At 49.9% G+C, this 16,505-nt stretch overlaps 1 protein-coding gene across 5 annotated transcripts in view; it reads right to left on the bottom strand.

Moving 5' to 3' along the window:
- Positions 1–16,505, bottom strand: part of SHANK3 (SH3 and multiple ankyrin repeat domains 3) — a 290,023-nt gene that overhangs the window by 210,115 nt on the left and 63,403 nt on the right. For all 5 annotated transcript variants that reach the window (XM_090121481.1, XM_090121525.1, XM_090121365.1 and 2 more), the window contains 4 exons: positions 9,871–10,022; positions 8,583–8,750; positions 7,708–7,824; positions 6,445–6,522 (listed from right to left, as the gene is read on the bottom strand). In XM_090121481.1, the coding sequence (XP_089977607.1) occupies positions 6,445–6,522; positions 7,708–7,824; positions 8,583–8,750; positions 9,871–10,022 (515 nt within the window). The remainder of the gene's footprint in view (positions 1–6,444; positions 6,523–7,707; positions 7,825–8,582; positions 8,751–9,870; positions 10,023–16,505) is intronic.

Genomic DNA, 16,505 nt, shown 5'->3' with positions numbered 1-16,505 from the left:
CATAACAGAAAGCAGCAGAACAGCCAGGTGCTGGGACACAGCACGAGACAGCAGCAGTGGATCTGCTGGAAGAAACCCAAGGAGCTCAGATCACACGCTGAGCACGAGCCCACAAAAATCACATTGTGGCAGAAAAGGAGCACTCCGCTGGGACTTAGAGATGAGCGGCCTCATCTCCAGTATATGCAATATAATCACTGCTCTGTGCAGGGCAGGGGGGCTGTCAGCTGGAACGGGGATCTGAATTAAATAAAGGATGTGGGGAGAACCCGCAATAAATCAATAGTAATGATCGGATTATGCTTTCGAGGGCTCTGCAGGAAAACCTGCATGTGCTGGGATATTTAGCCCAGAGAATGGAAGATCGGGTGGGAAAAGGGCAGTGAGGCCATAAAGGCAGAGAGAAGGCAGCTGCAGCAAGGACAAAAATAATCTGCTCTCAACAACCACAGAAAAGAGATGGGCTTAAAATTCAATAGGAAAGATTCAAGATAAATGACAGAAAAAGCTTTCTGACACTGAGGACAAGGAAGCATAGAGGCTGCACAGAGGAGGTCCAGCTTTGGACGGTGTCAGGGGAGGTCATCGTCAGGAAGGGTTCAGACAGAGCTGGTCCTGGGGGAGGCAGAGGAGCACACAAATGGCCTCCAAAGTTCCTTCTCTGTCCTATCTGTCCATGGTCTCCTCCTGTGGGTGGCAACGCTGAATGAAGGGAACACAAGGAACATCTCATCTGAGGTCAGGGAGGTTTCAGTGTGGTGTTCTGCAGCATCTTCATCACAGGATGGGGCAGGGATGGTTTGGGAAGGGGGAGGACAAGGTAGGCAGACAGCCAGCAGGACCACTGGCCTTCAAGAGGGACGACTGGCCAACAGAGCCCATCCAGTGGCTGGCTTCAAGTCAGGAATGGTCACTGTGGCTGAAACCATGGGATCTCTTCATTAACAGCTGGCATCACGAGAGGGACACCAACAGAGTTTGCCTGACCACAAGGGCCAGGCCAGAGCTACCTCACCTCACTACAGATGGAGGAGATGAGCCACCCTCCTGTTCCTTGCAGAGCACAGCCTGCTCACCCTCTGATGTGCCACACCACCGCAGCCAGATGAGACCATGGCTGCCCACCAACGGAGGCAATGAGAAGCTGCTGCCAACCCCCTGTGCTGCCCAGCACATCCCCTGCATGGAAACATCACAACTCAGCCAACACCGAGCACACCTCTGCCCTGCAGGGATGTGATCTCTGCACACATACCCTCAATTCAGGCAACAATTTCCTACCATCAAGCCAAGCGTTTATCCGAAATGCTGATAGTGGAGTTAAAACCTCTGTCTCGTGCTTCAACTCCGTGATCAAGGTCAGCTCTGACAGCTGAGAGGCTCTGGTGATAGCACAGGTGATGGAGCACAGCACAGCCAAAAGAGCTTTGCATCAACAAAGCCTATGCTGCTCACAGCAAGGAACTGTGAGTACCTGTAACAACTACCTACCCCCAAAAAATCCTGCTTAGAAGAATTCAGCCTGGGGAGAGGGAAGAAGAAAACAAACAAAAAAAATGCAGCTATCAAAAGGACAGACAACTTTCTGACAGATAGGAAGCAGCTCTGATTGTCACATTTCAGTGAAATGAGAGGAAGTTCGAAGCAACTGCTCGTGGTATTTTTATACTCAGCGTATGAAAATCCTGCACATAAAGCAATCCAACCATGAGTAGCACAAGAACAACAATTTGTGCAAAAACTGACACTTAATGATTGTTAGGAAACTCAGCATCCCGATGACGACGAAAACTTCCAGTGGGGGAGTTCACTTTTGGGTCGGTTCTCATTAACACATTCATGAGCTGCAAAAGCTGCATTGGTATAGCAAGCTCACACAGTTTTAGTAGCTTTCCAGCATCCAGAGTGGAAGTGACATGAAGACAACTGGATGCCCCATAGATCCAATCTACAGGCAAACACTCTTACCTTGGAATCACTGGAAATTCTTGGGCACAACAGTGCTGGACCATCTGACGGGTCAGCCTGCTGTGTGGGCAACAGAATGGTGGGAGGAGATGAGGGAAAGGCCATCATTTGGCCAAGCAAAGAGGCTTAGGGGCAGAGAGATGAGGAGCCTCCACCAGAGGGCAAGGCACAGGGGCAGACTCCCATCACTGCTGGCAATGGAGGACAGGAAAAGTACGTGCAGAATGATGATTGATCATTGACAACACACGTACAAAACACAGACGTGATCCAGAAACACCCTCATGTTGACAATTGGGTTTGTTTCCCTTTGGACAACCATGGGAGCTCAAGCTCATCTCCATCACACCACTCCTTCTGAGCCAGAATACAAAAGCACAGCGTGCACAGTGCCACATTCCAGACCCTGGGAGGAGGAGGAGGTGGTCCGTGCTTCAGATGGCTCCAGAATAGACAAGTTCATAGTAAGCAGCACATGGGCAGGGCAGTTCGAGGAACTGAAGCTAATCCCCCAGCCCACGTGCCCACCTGTGCTATGGGGGACACTGAGGCAGTTGCAGCCCTGCTCTGAGGGCTTCATGCACGCACCAGCTGCAAACTGCTCTGAGGTGGTGCAGTAATACAGCCCCTGGAAAAGGCAGGGGCTGAGTTCCAGGTGTCCACATGAGAAAGATCAGAAGTGACGATACTCAGCAAGTGATTCTAATGTCCCTCGGACACTGACAGTGCTCCCCTGAAGCTAAGTTTGTCATGGCTGTTATGGAGAGATGGTTGATCAACAGATCACCAAGCAACATTACAGGAACAGCAGAAGTAACCTCTAAAACTCTCCAGATAAGAAAGACCCATGTTGATATTGAGACCACACTCTCCACCTTAGAGCTGTAAGGTTTGGGAAAGAAAACTGGAAGGCAGTGCTACTACCAAAACAGAAATTGTTTCCTTGTATGGAGCATCCTGCTGGCATCTCCAATGGATCACCAACAAATGCAGAGCAAGGTAAGCCCTCCACAAGGACATGAACTTCTCCTACTTTTTAAACAGGTTTGAGGGCAATGGGAAAAGCTACTTTTATTAAATGAAAGATGAAAAAATAACCCAGAAGTTTAAAGCACAAAGGTTGCTGGTATGTGACACCTTAACCCCAACCGAGCACCAGGCTCCTGAGAAAAGAAATACTTCAGTGAGCCCTTGAGACATCTGGAAACCAGGGAGGAAAAGGAACACAAGACCTGAGGCATGGGCAGTGACCACCCAGATGACAAGAAACCCCAGGACTTAACACACAGCTTGGTAGGTTTTACCCACAGCTCACAGCATCACTCCAAACAGCTGAGACTGATGAACCCATGGGGAAACAGACACATAAGCACTGGTGGCAGAAATGAAAAGCTTTGCATGGCACTGTGCAGAAGCAGTTTGGGATTCTCCTGATTTTTACAAGGAAATTGCTACATGGAGGAAAGCAGAGTGCCTGTGGTGTCAGCAGCTCCCAACCCTGCCCCACAAAGCAGAATGCTGGGAGACAGAAGTGGCACAGATGGCCCAAGGTCTGGTACAAAACCAGCAGGTAGTTCCAAGGACGTGGAGCAGACAGACAGAGAGACAGCCCCTTATATTTGGTTCATCTCTCTCTGTGTAATTCAGACATCACAGTGTGGATGTATGGACAGCTAGATAGGGAAAAAAATCGTTGGGTGGTTCACATCAGAGTAGTCATGGAGGGGTCATTCACAGCACACATTCACAGCTTTGTTTGGTCCAGACCACATCCTGTACAGCCTGACCCCAACAGGGGAGAGACCATTGAGCTCCAATCCCTGCTGTAGGCTGGGTGCCCCCCAGCTCAGACTGCCCAGGGCCCATCCATGGCCATGGGCACATCCAGGGATGGAACACCCAGGGATGGGGCACCCAGGTACACACCATTGGCCCATAGCCACTGGGACCCCAAGGTCCTTCTTGGCAGAGATGCTCTCAAGGAGCTCTTCCACTCTGCACTCATAGCTGGGACTGCCCCAATCCAACACCTGTGCTTTGCCTTGTTGAACCTCATCAGGTTCTCATGGGTCCACTTTCTGAGCCTGTCCAGATCCCTCCAGATGGATCCTTTCCAGCAGCCACTTTGCTGAGGGTACATCCAACCCCACTGTCTGCCTCATTGATAAGGACATTGGAGATCACCACTCCCAAGGATGGAGGTATCAGCTCCTGCCCAGGGCAAGAGCAAGTTGCAGAGTGCCAGGAGATGATGCTCAGCCCTCTCCTGCAGCCTCCACACCCCCCTCTGAAGCTCACAGCTGCCACACAGATTGGGCAGTGCTCCCTGCTCTCCTGCCCCACCACCCCATGGAGCGTGCCCATTGGCCTCATAGAAGATAAATGGAGAGATTACAACTTCCAAATCCTCTAAATTACTCGGTGCTATCTCAAGTCATCTCAGGCCACTGACACCAAGCTATCTGATTAATGGTAACAAGGAAATTAACACGAGGTATGTGAAGTAAATGGACTAAATAGCTCTGCAGAAGCAGAGGTCTTTATGTGAGCTCCCAGCAGCACAGAGCAGCCACAGAGCTGCTCTGACCAGCACACCCATGCTGCCTTGGTTTCCTCTGCTGTGCTGAAATTCAGCCAGAGAGAGGTAGCACCCCATTACCATGGCTACACAAAGACGATGCGTGAGAAAGTGCCAGACTTTGCAGCGGGCAGCGACTTAACAAGATGCTGCAATCTTGAGCAAGCAATGTAAGCAGAGGCAGAGAGCTTCTCTTTGAAAGCTGGGAGCTGATGGGAGCACAGAATGCTGGTATCAAATTTGGGTTCGGATCAGGTTATGCTTCTCTCAGTAAACAAACCGATTGGGTTACCAAGCACAGTTTTCATTCTCTGGAAGACAAACTTCCAATTAGTCACACTACTTCAAAAAGAAAGGCAAACGCTGCTTCTCCCTCATTAGGGCTCTCAGGGCTCTGCAGGACGTGCGCAAATGGGAGCTGCAGCCATTCGCTCTCTCCACCCACCACCTCCATATCTTGCAAATGCCCAAAGCAAAAAGGTTGGAATCAAGAGGTGGAGAAAGGGCAAAAGTTCAACTCCTTCAACAAGGAGGAAACGGTTTCCTGGAATAAGTCCTTCCCTGAAAATAAATATTTTCACACGAAGTAGATGAGCGATCAGTTCCCAGAAGCAAAGCTCCTCGAAGAGCTGCAGCCCCACTGCCTCCATCTGCACGAGCCCAGTCTGCATGGAGCACTCCGTTTGACCTTCCAGGACCTTTCTGCTCCTAGCATTCAAGCCAACACGTAGTAGAACGTAAGCAACACAGCCTCAGTCTTCATACAGAAATTCCTCCTAAGAATTTAAGCCTTCCTGCATTGGGGGCCCCAGACCTGGACGCAGCACTGCAGATGGAGCCTCATGAGGGCAGAGCAGAGAGGGACAATCACCTCCCCGTCCCTGCTGGCCATCCCTCTGCTGATGGAACACAGAATCCCATTTGCTTTCTGAGCTGTAAGAACACACTGCTGGCTCATGTTCAGCTTTTCATCCATCAGGACCCCCAGGTCCTTCTGTGCAGGGCTGCTCTCAAGAACTGATCCTAATACCGGTGTGTCCAACGGCTGTGTGTATTTTGTACATACTTCAGTTGTGCCTATTTGTTTCATTACTGCTTGTTGAGTTTGTATTGAAACACACTTCATTCAAGAAAGGCAGGGAGCTGTTGGAGAGGGTCCAGAGGAGCCACAAAGATGAGCAGGGGCTGCAGCAGCTCCACTACAAAGACAGGCTGAGGGAGCTGGGCTTGTTCAGCCTGGAGAAGAGAAGGCTGCAGGGCGAATCATTGCAGCCTTCAGGACCTCAAGGGAGCCTACAAACAGGAGGGGAGTCAGCTCTTGAAAAGGGGAGATAACAGCAGGACGAGGGGAAATGGATTGAAGTAGAAGGAGGGAAGACTGAGGTTGGATGTCAGGGGGAAGTTCTTTACAGAGAGAGTGGTGAAGTGCTGGAACAGGCCCTCTAACTTCTGTTTTCAGTTTATTCACAGCAAGTTTACATGCAGCAAAACTGTCCTTTGTTCCTGAGGATTTTGTTCCCTCTCTAACACTCACTGCAACACTTCCATAGACAGTACTAACTCCTCCTTTGCACCTCCGTTACGCATGGGGTACGCATCCAAAGCTCTTTCAAATCTCCCACCACAACAGCAGCCTCACAGCCCTTCCCACAGACAACACTTTGCTCCCTCCTGCTCTGCCACCAGGGCCAGAACAGGCATCCTGAATGCACAGATTTGTTCTGGAAGCTCCAGCTCACACACAGGGTCGTCCCAGAGGCCACCCCAGCAATTCTTGGGACCCCACAGGGCTCTGTGTTAGGGTGGTATGGTCAGGTTGTGGTTGGACTTTATGATCTTTAAGGTCTTTTCCAAGCTGAGCAATTCTATGGTTCTGTGGCTGGTGCTCACTGCCTCACCTGGAATGCTGTCTGGCTGTTGTAGTTGCGGATCTCTTTGCTTGCACCACGGAAGAGGAGAACCCGAGCGCAGCTCTCCTGGAAAGGAGGAAAGGAGAGATTGATCAGCATTACAGACAACAAAGGGGACAACAAAAAGGCAAACCACCTTGTTTCATTGAGCTCGGAAAGCCTCCTTTGGTGAGAGCAAGGGATGCATCAGGATGCTGAGCCCCCACACATTGGTCACCCCCAGCACTGAGCTGACCAAGCCATTGTCTGCGAGCCAACTACAGCAGTAATGCCCAGAATCCAGCCCAGGAACACAGCTGTGTGGCACAGTGACCACCACGCGTGCCCAGGTATTGCTACTCCCTACAGCCTTTTCTTGCTTTTGTTTTGAATGCTCTGTGCTTCTACGCTGTTAATTCCCATCTACGAAGCCCCCAGTGGGCAGGCACCTGTGTATGAGAGTCCTGAGCAAGCAGAGCACACCCACCCCCTAAAAAGCCACAAATCAATTTCCATACACCATCCCACATTGTAAGTCACAACAGCATTCAATTCTTAAAACTTGACACCTCAGAAACATAAATCCCTTTACAGTGAAACACAAAACACATCAAACCTCTAGGAAGGAACAAAACCCACAGGAGAAGCTCTTGGATACTGACCTCTACACCTGGGAAAGAGACCAGGGGGTGTCAGAGAGGGCTTCCAACCCCCCCCCCCAATTTCTCTAGAACTGAGGTCAGTGGCCACATAGAAAACAAAACAGAAATGATGCCCTGCATCACAAGAGAAATTTTCTTTAAAATTCAGATTGGTAATAAGATGTTATGTGCTTTTGTGCCAAGACAGCTGCAGGTCCTGCCCCAAAAGCCCCACCTGAGGCAGGTGCTCTCCTCAATGTGAAATGAGGGCACCTGGGCCAAACGAGTGCTCTCCAGGCAGCCAAACTGCCCCCTCCCCACCAGCAATGGGGGTTTGCTGCGTGTGGTGTGAAGAAGGAATAGGAACCACAGGAACAACTATGGAGTAGCTCAGGTGGTAAATGAGCAAAAACATCCTGGAATAAACCACGGATCTTGAGAAATCCAAAATCAGACTGGTGCTACCAGCAGCACCTCGCCCTGGGCAGAGGGTGGGGAGAACCCAGAGGGACTTTCTTAGGTCTTGGGGCTGCAGCAACCTTTAGAAGGTGCCTAAATCTGGCACTGTGCCCTCGTGCAGATTCGTTGTCTGTGCTTTCTGTGTCCTCGTGCCCCAAATCACACAAAGTACCTGGTTATAGAGAGCACAGATGTGAAGAGCAGTGTTTCCTGAGGCGTTCTGCGCAGTCATGTCAGCGCCATAGAAGAGAAGATGCTCCAGGTGCTGAACGTGGCCATAGCGACATGCCTGCAAAAGGGGGAAAAAGAAACTGAGAAACTAGAACGAGGGGGCAGCAGGAAAATGATAAACCTCATAGAATCCTTCCCCTCTTCTAGATTCAGGACAGATTCAGGTTGGACATTAGCCTCATAGAATGCCTGGGTTGAAAAGGCCCACAGTGTTCATCTAGTTCCAACCCCCTGCTATGTGCAGGGTCACCAACCAGCAGACCAGGCTGCCCAGAGCCACATCCAGCTTGGTCTTGAATGCCTCCAGGGATGGGGCATCCAAAAAATTTCTTCTCCAGAAGAGAGGCCAGGCTGGAATGGGCTGCACAGGGAGGTGGTGGAGCCGCTGCCCATAGAAGTTTTCAAGAAATGTTCAAATGTTGTACTGAAGGATGTGGTATAGTGGGAAATACTGGTGATATGTGGATGGTTGAACTGGATCTTGGAGGATGGTTGGATCTTGGAGGTCTTTTCCAGACTTGCTGATTCTATGATTCCTCTGCCACATCCACTTATTAATGTGCCAAACAGGGACCGGTAGAACTCTGGTTTTGTACCCAACACACCTCAGGTGTTGAGCCAAGATCCCAAAGTGGCAGCTGAGGCAGCCCAAGTGCAAGGCCTGCGGTGGGACAGAGCTGAACCCCACCTGCAAACCCCTGAGCATAAACACAGCCCCTGCTGGCCATGCAGCCCCCACCACCCACCAGCACCCTGTGCCCTGCAGCACCTGAGGGCCAGGCCAGGCCCAGCAAACCTCATCCATATCCACCTCACCTGGTGGATCTCCTGCCAGCCGTTCTCATCCACACAGCCCAGCCGAGCGTAGTCGTGCAGCAGCAGCTCACAGCAGTAGGGATCCCCACCCACCATGGCACTGTGGTACAGTGGTGTCAGCCCCCGGCTGTCCTTGTAGTCTGGGGAGGCTCCCAGATCCAGCAATGTCTGCAGGAGAATCATAGAATCGTTAACTTTGCAAAAGACCAATGAGATCATCAAGTCCAACCCCAATCCATCCACACTATGCCCACTAACCACGTCCTGTAGTGCCTTATCCCTATCGTCCTTGAACACCTCCAGGGATGGAGATGCACCCATCTCACTCTCAGCTCCACACATGAGGATAACCAACCCACAAGGGGCCATTGCTGCTGTCATGGCACAGTGCTGCTCAGCCCTCTCTCCCCAGGCTCAAGCCATCAGTGGCACATCTTTGTCACACACTGTGCTCCATGCCAGCAGCACAGGGGAGATGCTGTGGGTGTACAGCTATGGAGCAGGCAGCGGCGTGAGGTCTGGGTGCTAGAAAGAACCAGCACTGAGATCTTGAGAATTGGGAATTACTAACTCTGGGACGTGGGACTCACCAGCACCAGGATATGGAATCACCAGCACTGGGATTTGGACTCACCAGCACTGGGATGTGGATTCACCAGCACTGGAATTTGGACTCCTCATCTGGGATGTGGGCTCACCAGCACTGGGATTTGGACTCACCAGCACTGGGATGTGGGCTCACAGCACTGGGATTTGGACTCACCAGCACTGGGATGCAGACTCACCAGTACTGGGATGTGAGCTCACCAGTACCAGGATGTGGATTCACCAGCAATGGAATTTGGACTCCCCATCTGGGATGTGGGCTCACCAGCACTGGGATTTGGACTCACCAGCACTGGGATGTGGGCTCACAGCACTGGGATTTGGGTTCACCAGCACTGGGATCTGGGCTCACCAGTACTGGGATTTGGACTCACCAGCACTGGGATGTGGGCTCACCAGCACTGGGATTTGGACTCACCAGCACTGGGATGTGAGCTCACCAGCACTGGGATCTGGGCTCACCAGCACTGGGATTTGGACTCACCAGCACTGGGATGTGGACCCACCAGCACCGGGATTTGGACTCACCAGCAGTGGGATGCGGACTCACCACCACTGGGATTTGGACCCACCAGCACCGGGATTTGGACTCACCAGCACCGGGATGTGGGCTCACCAGCACTGGGATTTGGATTCACCAGCACTGGGATGTGGACTCACCAGCACTGGGATGTGGACTCACCAGCAGCGCCGCGTGGTTGCGGCACCGCACAGCTTTGTGAAGTGCCGTCATTCCCTCCCGTGTGCGGAAGTCCAGATGCGCTCCCCCGTTCCGCAAGGCTTTGATCATCTCAGTGCTGAGCTCCAGCTGAGCCGCCGCCGTCAGGGGGCATTCTGCAGAGACCCAAGAAGCAGAAATGAGAACTGTGGGCATTGCCACATCTGCTGCCCACCTCCAGCACTGCAGAGGTTCCAGTGCTGACAAGGGAGCTGCACGCAGCCCTGTCAGCTGTGTTGGACACTAGCTGATCTTCTCCAACACTGTGCATAGAATCATAGAGCCATAGACTCACTGAGGTTGGAAAAGACCTCTAAAATCCCCAATCCAACCGCAGCCAATGCCCACTGCCCACAGCCCCAGCTGCCACATCCCTGTGGTCCCTGAACACCCCCAGGGATGGGGACTCCCCACTGCCCTGGGCAGCTGTGCAGTGCTGGCCGCTCTTTGCAGCACAGTTTGTTCCCAGTCTCCAACCTGACACCAGCTTAACACAAGTGTGGGATGAGAGCTTGCAGTTTAACAAATGGCAGAAATACCATTGCTGTCTCTTAGGCTGCAGGAAAGGACACATTTGGGCACAGCATTTATGCAAAGGGTAAGAGGAGAACAAGGTCAAAGAGAGTACCCTTGTTCTGTTTCTCTCTGCAATAAGGTGTGGACCAACACATGGTCCCCATTCCAGAGAGCACACAGTGCACGAGGACTTGCTCCACCTGGAACTGGAGCAGGCAGTGGAAGACCTACAGAAATCCTCTTCAACAGTTTTCCCTCCCCCAGTGCTAAATCTCATCTGGTCGCTCTCTAATCTAGGATTTTAGTGATTACACTCTGCTAATTTCTGGAACTGTGCATATCCAAGCAGATGCTTAAAGCAATCAAGTGCACAAAGTCCGTAAGAGAAAAGGGAAAGAAGCACAGCAGATGCCATCCACAACCTGAATGGGGGAGCAGAGCAGACCCAAACCCCTCCAGGACACGATGCAGACAAGAAAGTGCTTTGCTGGGGAGGCCAGGAGGGGGAATGGGTGCAGCTCCAGAGAACCTACAGAACTTCCTTTGTACTGCACTGCTGCAGAGTTCTTTCTACATTTTTTTTTTCCTGTAGCTGTGTTCTCTCTTTGTTTTGCTAGAAGAAGCTTAGGATGAAGGGCATGTGTTAATTGAATCTGAGGCATTCTGGCAATCCTCAGGTTGTCCCAGCACAGCTGCATTGCGGACAACAACAGATCTGTGCTCCTGCACCCTGAGCCCACACAGCCCCAGTACCAGGCACACTCCCATCAGTGCCCTCCCCATTACCTATTCCTGCAGCTGTTTGTCCCCGCATCGTATTGAGCCACAGTCCATCCTGCTGCTCACAGCCAAGACAGCGCCTTTGTGAATGCAACCATTTCCTCTCATTCCTCTGTCCCTTGGCTGCTGCTCTGCTCAGTATTGATTATTGTCCACAGGATCACAGAATAACCCAGGTTGGAAGGGACCTCAAGGATGACGAAGCTCCAACCCCCCACCACATGCAGGGCCACCAACCTCCACATTTCACAGCAGCCCAGGCTGCCCAGGGCCCCATCCAACCTGGCCTTGAACACCTCCAGGGATGGACGGGGCATCCACAGCCTCTCTGGGCAGCTGTTCCAGCACCTCACCACTCTCATGGTAAAGAACTTATTGTCCAACAAGGCATGAGCAGCTCTGGTGGGACTGGCTGAGACCTCTGGCATGTCCAGGGAACAGCACTGGGGCAGGAAGTACCAAGGTGGGATAGAGGAGACAGAAGTCCCATACTAATGGCAGAAGGAGGGAACTCATAGAACCACTGAACATCCCGAGTGGGAAGGGACCCCCAAGGATCATTGACTCCAACTCCTGACTCCACACAGCACCACTCAAAATTCAAACCCTGTGACTGAGAGCAGTGGCCAACGCCACTTCCCAAAGGTGTTTGTTGAGTGACAGGTCCTGGGCTGTGGCTGCTGTGTGCCCTGGGAAGGGAAAGCTCAACACATGAAAGAGAAACTAAGAGTAAGCACAGGTGGTCCAGATGAATGGGGCAAATCTCTCTCATCCTCCTCATCCACAACACAGATCTGTCCCCTTTCTGAACTTCTAAAACTAAAACCTCAGACAGCACTACGTCACCTCTCTCCCTTACGTGAGTCAGCTCAGAGCAAAGGGAAACCTCTGCTTTCTGGAAACCGTGCAGGTTGCATTAACTTCCATATGTTGAGTGGGGTCACGGATGATCACAAAGTCATGAACTGCAGGGATTGGAAGGCATCTCAAGAGATCATTGAGTCCAACCCCTCTACAAAAGCAGGCACCCTGCAATAGGTCATGCAGGTCAACATCCAGACAGGCCCTGGATATCTCCATGGGAGGAGACTCCACAATGACCCATAAATAATTTCTGCAGGGATATTCTTTTCCCTGGGTCAAGAGGTGAAGGAAAAAAAAAAAACGTTACAGAACTTGAGAAGGGATGAATCAGTTTTTTATACTGCAAATCACTGAGACGGTAATGCTGCAGCTTCCAACAGCCTTCGGGCTGGGAGGAAGGAAACACGTCCATGGCACATGAGTGGCTCAAGAAGAAAGCTTCAGATGGGGAAGGATGGAGCTTCTGAAACCTCACGGGTATAGGTCCCCCTCTGCTCTTGTAGGAGGACGCTGAATAAAGGCTGTTTGCAATTAGCCAAACTTCTGAAGGCCTGAATATGAGGAGAGGAACATTTGGTGTCCGGGGCTATTTGCAGTATCTCTGTCAGACTTACCCCAGAGACCCAGAGGATAAAACTGCACAGCTAATAGCAATGCTGTTTTGACTAAAAAAAGAATAGATTTACTACACTGATTTTCCACAGGAGAGATGAGAAATTAAAAATAGAAAAAGCTGCAGTGCATAAGTGCTATCTTTGCTAAATACCAAGCACTGGAAATCTGGCCATTTATTTGTTCCTTCTCTTGAAACCTTAGTTGGAGTGCTGCTCACATTACCGTCACTTTGCTGATAGACGTGAAACCTCTGGGTTAAAATTTCAATATAGGAGTATTCTCAACAAAGAAAGGATGAAGGTTTTCGAAGAGCGGGGTTTTTCAAGCATCCAGGAGAGGGGACGTTTGGCTTTGCAGCTATTGAGACTTTAAGTAAAGCAATGCAGCAGCGGTGCTTAACTCAAGACACGCAGAATGAATAATTACTGAGACTTCCCACTTCAGCATTTGATGTACGCTGCCTTCAGCTGAGCCTGAGCAAAATGGGAAAGGCAGCATCCAGACGGGGGTCGGGGGAGGCAGAGCTCACTGCGCAGCACTGGAACTCAGGGTTCTGAGGAGGGAGGGGGGACCGTGGTCAGAAGGGATGGAAGTGTCTGAGAAATACCACTTCCAGCAGAGTGAAGACTCCGGTCATAAGGACAAGGTCCCCAGCCTTTGGTCTAGTATTAAATGGGGAGGTTGGTGGCCCTGCATGTGGCAGGGGGGTTGGAGATTCGTGATCCTTGAGGTCCCTTGCAACCCTGGCCATTCTATGATTCTGTGATCTTGGGAGGATTCCTACACCAGGGTCACAGTATCTTAGCCTAAAAGCTTGTTGCTCAGGTCTGCTTTGACCAGAGACCAGCAAAGCATCAACCATAATGCAGAGTCCCCAAGGAGGGGAAATGGAGAGGGACTTGCTGATCTGACCAATGGTAGGATGGGTGGGAACAAGACAGTACCATGCCTGGGGAGGCTCAGATCTGACATTTGGAAACATTCACCGACCATTAGAGTGGTCAGATGCTGCAACATGCATCCCAGAGAGGTGGGTGATGTCCTGTGCCTGTCAGAGTTCAGGAGGCATTTGGACAATGCCCTCAATGAACTGTTTTAACCATTGGTATAGCACTGAAGCGGTCAGGCAGTTGGAGTTGATGGTCTTTGTGGGTCCCTTCCCCCTGGACTATTGTATTCTATCACGATCCTACACATATGGGGTACCAAACCAAACCACACCAACATGACTGCTTGCTGATACAGTCATGGAACCACATAACCTATAATGCTGCACTCACACTGCTACAGGGGGTCCCCGCATCCTCTCCATCTTTCATCCAGAAACTCAGGAAACTCCAGTTTAGTCAATAAGGCAGTAGTGAAGACTCCTTAGGAGGAAAGCAGGACTGCCAAACAGGAATTTCACTGGGATATGGCTCCCTCTTCTCAGGCATAGATCTTTTCCAACTGTACAAGTAGAAATGCCACGGTAAGCTGGAAGCACAGCGTTTTCCCTCCTACAAAGGGAAAGGAGCAGTCCTGAACAATAAATGTGATTTGGTGACCAATGGAAGGCGTGGATTGGAAGTGGCTGAGTGGGGCCCACATGCCTTTGCCATCAGCTGGAAGAGCCAGAGCCCAGACCACACTGTGCCTCTGCATGGAGGCATGTATTTGTGTCACATCTCAGCCCACCGTTGTCCTTCGGTGTTGGACGAGTTTGTGAAATTAAAGAGAAGAGATTTGACAGTAATGGGACATGAGGACATTGCTGGAGAGCTGACGGATAGAGAAGTTCATGAGCTCATCCCAGAGATGCTTTCAGATCCACGAGCAGGAGATGGTATCGTGCAGAAAATGCTGGAAGGGAATTGCCAGCCACAGGATGGGAGCAAAACTGAGAAGGTTGGGTTTGGGGAACGCTGGACCGTGCTAGAAGATATTCACAGTCAACAACCTGCACTCCACAGAGAGATGAGATAATGATCTTGGCTGAGACTTAAGTAGAACAATTAGAAAGACATTAAATCAAGAACATTAGAGAAACAATTCCAAAGAGGGAAACACTGCACAAATGCACCGTGTCAGAAGTAATTAAGCCCATTTGATAAAGAATGAGAGGAAGATTTTTCTTCCTCTTTGTTCATTTCGAAGTACGAGGAGACTGGATAACAGGAAAAAGGATGTGGACTGCTTTTAATGGTAATAAGAAGTTTGACATCATTGTCATTACTGAAACTTACAGACAATTAAATCATTTTAGAAAACATAGAATGTCTGATTGCAATGAGAATGGGAACGGATTAAATGGGCAAGGAGGCCCAGAGAAAGAGTTTACATCAAAATCCCATCATCTGTTATACAGCCAGCAATGGTTCAGAACAGAGCCACAGGTTTGTGTGGAATAGTGTCAGAAGTAACAAAAGGTCCTTCATGAGACTTTGTTATTTATTTTCCTTCATGTAGTAAAGGAAAAAAAAACTCCTTAACCTCTAAGTGTTGATCACCAAGTTATATAAATTAACACTCAAACTGCCAGGGCAAATTCAGCTTGAAAGCAAATGCTGAATGTCCCAACCTAGAGGCAATAAGATATCATCTCATTTTCTGAACACGGGAAACTGATTGCTCTCTATAAGTGATGCTTTGCTCCAACATACAGGAATGCTTCTCTAGGTCTCAGTATAATGAACACAAATCTACTAAACAATTTCCTGCTGTTTAATCAGCACAGGACAGCACAGGGAGATGGGAGTCCCAACCAGACGTGGGATATCTGATGCTTCCTATGGGAATCAACCAAGGGAAATTAGATCTGTTGTAGGAAACATGGGAAGCTTAAAATCAAAAAGTAAAAGGTGACTGAGAGTTCTTAAAAGAGAAGGGATTCAGCTCCATAAATTGAAGAGGAGAACCACTGCTGTGTACCCCTTCCAGGTCAGCAGTGTAGGGACAGCAGCAGTTACAACACCAGCTCTAACGGCAGGACACGAGGAAATAGTGGTCAGCATGAACAGAAAATTAGGAAACAAAGGACAAGAACAGGGACTAATGGCACAGAAGTAAAGAAAACCACATTTGGCATGGCAAAGGGCTGTCAGAGGGGGGTCCTGTTGCTGCTGTTTAAATTAGAGAACACCAAACGATTTCCCGGGCCCCGCACACACTCGTCAGATAGGCAGTATATAATTGGTAATAAATACAGAAAGCAAAATGGCCAATGGTTGTTGTTAATTTTTCTGCTGAGGAAATGCCATTTTCCTTTCTATTACCAAAATGGGATTTCTGAGATAAGCTACCTGCACTTGAAGAAGTTGTTTACTTCTAGAAAATGTGGTATATCATCCTTCTTAACTTCTCCCTGAAGATCTTTCTGTGCCAGTAAAGTTAAATTTGAATACATTTTGAAGTACTGAGCTATCCAAAAAAATAAGAAGAACAGCAGCATTGGGTCAAGACACAAAAAGGGACGAGTAAGATGATCCATGAACCAAGAAGCCAGAAAAATAATGCCAATCTTGGGAAAATGCTGGGAAATTTATACGGAATTTAACCGACACAGGATTGAAGATCCTTGTGTGTTCATATTGACCAATCAAGTTTTATAGTAAGTAGGTCCTGCTGCTCATTTGTAACCCCTTTTCTTCTAATTCACAGTCTGGCTGATGCAGATAGCTGTGAGGCTTGTGCACAGCCCTACCCGACGTGGAAAACAAGCAGCACCAAATGTCAGCTCCCCGTCCTTCACATGAACTGAAATCCAGATGAGGAGAAGCAACCAGAGGGGTTGGCTGAAGGGGCTCTCCAAGGTGCTGGACTTGGCCATCTTCATCACTTGTCTT

Source organism: Phasianus colchicus, chromosome 1 (assembly GCF_987193195.1).
Source record: "Phasianus colchicus chromosome 1, bPhaCol1.hap1.1, whole genome shotgun sequence".
Lineage (NCBI taxonomy): Eukaryota > Metazoa > Chordata > Aves > Galliformes > Phasianidae > Phasianus > Phasianus colchicus.
Note: the sequence above shows the minus strand (reverse complement) of the source record. Positions and strands in the feature narration are given on the sequence as shown.